The sequence below is a fragment of the Enhydra lutris genome, unplaced genomic scaffold, assembly GCF_002288905.1.
Source record: "Enhydra lutris kenyoni isolate GAN:26980312 unplaced genomic scaffold, ASM228890v2 scaffoldscaffold85, whole genome shotgun sequence".
Taxonomy (NCBI): Eukaryota; Metazoa; Chordata; class Mammalia; order Carnivora; family Mustelidae; genus Enhydra; species Enhydra lutris.
This window is the reverse complement of record NW_019154169.1, coordinates 5,019,055-5,024,484: the sequence shown is the minus strand read 5'-3', so window position 1 is coordinate 5,024,484 and position 5,430 is coordinate 5,019,055. Positions and strand designations below refer to the sequence as shown.

The window sequence follows — 5,430 nt, the reverse complement described above, 5'->3', positions numbered from 1 at the left end:
CTATCTCCCTCAGCTTGGAGTGGGAAGATAGTAGGTAGTTTGGGGGATCAAACCCTAGGCCAAATTCCTTAATGGTCCCAAGCACTGAAAGGACGCACATAAACCGTTTTTGTTGTTGTTGTTGTTGTTTTGGAGTCTTGAGTGTTTTGGAGTCTTCAGGAGGGACACGGTAGGTAAACTCGAAAGTTAGTGATTGGGTTTGATTCCTTTGCAAGTCCCAGCACAGGCAGGCACACAGTAGGCCCTGTAGGGACTGAGATGATTCCTTTGAAAGTCCCATCACACAGTGACCACACAAGTAGGTCCCCTAAGGGTCTGGGTGTGTCTTCGGATCACACGGGGGGTGTGGTGTGTGTGTGATGTGAGTGTGGTGGTGCACATTTAGGGTCCCTAGTGGGTTTTGTCAGTATCCATGGGAAGAATGCAGGCAGCACTCACGACTAGTTTGATAGGATAGTTTTATTGGATCGTTTCTCCCGGTCCAAGCCGGGCGCAGTCCGGATAGGCCAGGCCGGGCACGCGGCCCCCGAAACGATACGTGTACTTGCGCCCACCGCTCTTGCGCACGATGTCCCGACGGTAGTAGTAGCGTAGACCTCGGCTCAGTTTCTCGTAGTTCATGCCCGGTTTCCTTTTGCGCTCACCCCACAGCCGCGCCACCTAGGACAGAGGCCGGGCTTAGTTTGAAAGGGCAGGAGGGGGTGGGGCTCGGCAACGGACGGGAGGGGCGGGGGGCGCGGTTTCGGGTAGGTTCTGGACGCGAGTTAGTCGCGGTAACTCCCGGCAGGGGGAGAGGAGTACGAGCTGGGGGCGGGGCAACTACTAGGCAAACAGAATGGCCCGGCCAAATTGAACGGGCGGAGACCGGGGCGGGACTTTGCGCGTCTGGGAGACTCCCCCACCTCTCTGGGGTCACACAGCTGGAACTCGCGGCTGTTGCCAGTCCAGCGGATGCAGTTGCTACGCTCGCCGTCTCGGAGCAGCTCCAGGAGGAACTGCCACAGCTGAATGGGACCTGCGGAGGGCAGGCCGGTGAACACTCAGGTTTCCTAGCCCCAGACCATGTCTCTTAAACGACCCAGCGGTCCGGCCTCCCTCGCTTCGAAGGTTCAAGGGCCCAGATCTTCCCAACTTGGGACCCAGAAGTCCAGATCCCCTCCATATAAGGAACCCAAGAGTCGGCCTCAGGGACCCACGCAGCCGGGGTCCCCATCTCGGGAACTTAGAGGAGACTGGCTGCCACACCTTGGTGACCCAGGCGTCTAGACCCTCACCTCTTTCCTCTCACCTAACCTAGGAACCTAGGTTCTAGTCTCTTGTTCCCTATTAGACTACCGTGTCTTAGTCCTCTCCCCACTCAGGACCCACGGTCTTAAGAGCCTCTCTCCTGCTCTGAGGTAAGTAAGCCCCACACCTTCACTCTCAGGTTCCGGTCCCGCCCCTGCGCGCCTACGTCCCGCCTCACTAGATTCCGGTCCTGCGGACCCTCTCACCTCGATGATTATTTTTGGGGTAACAAGCCAAGGTTACGCCGCCCGACTGCTGGCTTGGTTCGGAGGACGTGGTGAAATCTGAAGTCTGGTACCCTTTTGAAGTGGTCGTGCAGTCCGTATGCAGCCCCGAGACCCAGGAGGTGGTACAGTCTGAGCCCGCAGGCCCATCCCACGAAATGGTAGAGTCCGCGCTCGGCTCCCCGCGGAGGTCCTTGCCCCAGTAGGTAGGGCGGTCGAGGCCAATAGAACAGTCCCAGTTGGTGGAGCTGGCGGCAGCCTGGGCGCTGGGCCATGAGCTGGTCCCTCCCCCGTAGGTGGTACGGTTCTGGCCTGCAGCCCCCTCCACACCAGCGAAGGGGGCGGGGCTCAGGCCGGGAGGGGCGGGGCCCAGGGCCTGGGAGACGTCCCTCCAAGGGTCGGAGCTACTGCAAGCCAAGTCCGTCCAGTCTCCCGACCACGGAAGAGCCTGAGGGGCGGGCTCTGTGAGAAGTAAGAGACCCCCTGTGAGGGGTGCCCAGGTGTCCCGGTTCCCGGTCCCCTCAGGGGTTCTTGGAGTCTAAGCTCTCAGCCCTGGCGCCCTGGGCTCTCGGATCTAGGCTATGCCATCTCGAGGGCAGAGGGATTCCCGTCTTAGCCCTGTTCCCCTTAAAGATCAAGGAGTTTAAACCTCTAGCTACGGTGGAGGACCCCAGTTCCCTCCTTACCCCGCCTCTGCACGCATACTCACCCGCTCCCCATGGAGCTTCTGGGTGCGGTAACGCGGAGCCCCAGTCCGGCTGTGGGAGCCCTGCGATGGGTAATGAAGGGACAGAGTTTAGGGAAGGGTGTGAGCAATGACTAGAGACGCCCCCTCGACCCCAGCAGTCTTTATTTGTCAGGGGCTGAGTTTTTCCCCTTAGTCCCTACACACTCAAACCTAGAAGGCCTCGTCCTCTTTCAGCCTCAGGACTCAGCCGCCAGCCCTCTCCCCATTCAGCCTCAGGAGTCCAGGCACGCCCCCTTCCTCCCTCAGGCCCTGGAGCCCAGCCTCTCACCTTCCTCAGCTCCCTGGAGTCCCAGCCCACAGCCACCTTTCCAGCGTGCCTCCGCTGTCAGCGTGTCCCCTGGGAGCGCCAGTTCGGGGAAATAAAAGCCGAGTTCAACTCCTTCTGCATGCAATGAGGCGGTTAGGGCCAGGTCGGGGTCAGTGGAGGCCCCCACCTGTGCACCCTTCCCACACAGGGACTCAGCCCCCCAGCCTACCCAGCCCTGACAGTCTATTTCCTGGGGGCACTTCCTGTGGAGGCGCTTCAGACCAGTTCCAGAGGTCCATGGATGCTCCTTGTGAATATTCTGGGCAGAGAGGAAAAAGGGGGCAAAGGTTGAGCTGGGGATACTTAGGGACCCTGGAGTCTGGGCCCCAACCCTTGCTTCCCTCAGACCCAAGAGTCCAGGCCTTTTGCTCCCTTCTTCCCCAGGACCCTGGAATCTTGGCCTCCCGTGTCTTTTTCAGACTAGGAGTAAGAGACCTCAGCCCTCTCCTTCCTCTGACCCAGGAGTCCGGGCCCCCAGACCTCCAGTCCCCAGTTCTTGGCTCACCTCTGGCGGGTTTCTCTGTCCCCGGCCAGGGGTCTCAGCCCCATTTCATACCATGGACCCCCTCCCCTGGGGAGCCTGGGCAGGGGGGAATTTTCCGAGACGTCAGAGCCGGGGGTCGCAGCCGGGTCGAGTTGCAGGGCCGGGGGGCGGGGCCAAGCCCCCCCACCCCCCCGCCCCGCACACACCTCAGGGGTGGCCGCCTGCCTCCTGATAGCTACAGCTGTCGGGCCGCAGGGGTGGCTTAGACTTGGACAGGAGTTTGGGGAACAGCGGGCTGGGAGAGACCCGGGGTCGGGAGCTGTGTTTACGGGGTGATGGGGATCGAGCGTGGCGGGGGGAGGGGTTGGTGGACAGGTTTTCCGTCTTGGGGACTTGATCCTGCGACATGGTGGTGGGGAGGGGGAGGGTCTGGGGTCAGCGGGGCTGCGCCAGGCTTATCTGCAACAGGAAGGGGGATTTCCGGCCAGATCCCAGGTCCGCCAACGTCACAATCTGTAGGGGGACTGCGGGGCGGGGTAGGGGAATATGGTTGGGGGAAGCCAACGCAGGATCCCCTTTGAGGGCTTTGAGGATGTTCTGGTGCTGCTCTTGAGGAGTGTCAATCGTGATGATAAAACAGTGTAAACAATAACCAGAGTAATTATAATAGCTAATATTTATTGAGGGCTCGTTGCCCGCCCCCAACTATGCCATGGGCCTTCATTTAATCCTTTTATGAGGTAAGTACTAGTCTTTATTTTATGAAAGGGGAAATTGAAGCAGACTTCCTTTTCACTTCCCTTTATCTCCAGAATCCTATACTGTAATAGTCTGGGACAAATGGGGGAAACTTGAGAATGCACTGAATATGTGATATAGAATTATTCATTTTCCTAGATGTGATTCTAGGAAATCCTAGATTGTAATCTAGGAAATCAATTTGTAAGGAAATCAATTTCCTATTACAGTAGGAAAGATGTCTCTATAAGGAAATGAACACGGATATTTAGGGGTAAAGTATTACTTGCTTCAAATGATTCAGAGAACCCCCCCCATATACATGTAACATATACATACATTCATGCAATAGTTGGAACATAATTATTCTAAAAAATTATCTGAAACTTCAAATTTAACTAGGTGTCCTGTATTTTTTTTTAAAGATTTATTTATTTGAGAGAGAAATAGAGAGAGAGGATGTGAGCAGGGGGAGGGACAGAGGAAGAGGGAGAGAGAGCAGCAGAATCCCCGCTGAGCACAGAACCCAAGGAGGAGGGGATAGGGCTCAGTATTACAACCCTGACACCATGAAGGGAGCCGAAATAAAGAGAAGGGAGCTGAAAACAAGCTGCTCAACTAACTGAGCCACCCAGACATCCCTGCCCTGTATTTTTATTTCCTAAATCTGGTAACCCTAAACCCAGGCAGCTTGGCTTCAGAGCTGTGGTTGTACCGATCCTGCTGTATGTATTAAGTACTTGCCATTAAAAAGAACCTCTTTGATATGGGCATTTTCCAGTATTCACCCTGCTTGGCCATTAACTACTTGGCATTCTGGGGGTGGGAGGATGGCGGTGTGGGTACTGCTCTTCTGTTCATGTTACATTAGGGAAACTGGGCCTTAGGAGGGAGGGCCACTTAATGGGTCACAGAGTGAGCAAGTGGGAGGTGCCAGGATCAGCATCGGGGATCCGAGAGCCCCCAGGCATCACTGCTCCACCATCTATCTAACCCAGGGGACTGCAGGGTTTCCTACTGAGCCCCACAGGTCCCAGGCCTCCTCTCCCTGAAGTTGGCCTTTCTCCTGTCTGTGTGTCTGTCCATGGCTCTCTGCCCTAGTTAGTGTCTTTGGCTCTGGGTCTCTGTTGTACCAGGCCTGACCCCAGTGAGGCCTTGCCGCCCAGTCTTTCCTGCTAAGTTTCAGTCCCTCCCCATCTGTCTCCCTACCTCCTTATCTCTCAGTCCCCATTGTTGTTTCTGGGTTTTCTTCCCATGCCCCTTCCCTTTGTACTGCCTTCACCTGCAGCTCTCATCTCTCCAGTTTTGTCTCCCTCCCCATCTCTCCATCTCTGCTTGCTACATCCCTTCATCTCTGTCCATCTGTCTCTCAACCCAACGGTTGAGTTTTTTCTCCCTTTCCTCAAGAGGACTTAAATGCACACATTTAAAAGCTTCCTTTCAGAGACAAACCATAAGAGATTTTTAATCATAGGAAACAAACTGAAGGGTTGCTGGAGGGGAGAGGGGTGGGGGGATGGGGGTCACTGAGTAATGAACATTAGGGAGGGCGTGTGATGTCATGAGCACTGGGTATTATATAGGACTGATGAATCACTGATCTCTACCTCTGAAACCAATAATACATTATATGTTAATTGAA

At 55.7% G+C, this 5,430-nt stretch overlaps 1 protein-coding gene across 3 annotated transcripts; it reads right to left on the bottom strand.

Moving 5' to 3' along the window:
• Nucleotides 1–442: 442 nt before the first annotated feature.
• On the bottom strand, nt 443–2,805 carry LOC111161583 (ETS variant 2). 3 transcript variants are annotated; one of them, XM_022525331.1, is made up of 6 exons: nt 2,736–2,805; nt 2,528–2,641; nt 2,221–2,280; nt 1,494–1,973; nt 903–1,015; nt 443–660 (listed from the first exon to the last, which is right to left on the bottom strand). In XM_022525331.1, exons 1-6 carry the CDS (start codon nt 2,803–2,805, stop codon nt 460–462), a joined length of 1,038 nt encoding a protein of 345 aa, XP_022381039.1. In that variant the 3' UTR covers nt 443–459. The 3 variants fall into 3 exon arrangements, with proteins under 3 accessions (XP_022381039.1, XP_022381041.1, XP_022381040.1); XM_022525333.1 differs by having other exon boundaries at nt 2,221–2,286; nt 2,552–2,641; XM_022525332.1 differs by having other exon boundaries at nt 2,221–2,298; nt 2,561–2,641.
• Nucleotides 2,806–5,430: the final 2,625 nt, after the last annotated feature.

What these genes read in the sequence shown, in the direction of transcription:
- LOC111161583 (XM_022525331.1), bottom strand. Translation starts at nt 2,805, where the DNA reads ATGGACCTCTGGAACTGGTCTGAAGCGCCTCCACAGGAAGTGCCCCCA. An exon ending in AAATAGACTGTCAGGGCTGG is followed by an intron (nt 2,642 to 2,735) that starts GTAGGCTGGGGG and finishes CATTGCATGCAG; the next exon opens with AAGGAGTTGAACTCGGCTTT. An exon ending in CCCCAAAAATAATCATCGAG is followed by an intron (nt 1,016 to 1,493) that starts GTGAGAGGGTCC and finishes TGCCCTCCGCAG; the next exon opens with GTCCCATTCAGCTGTGGCAG.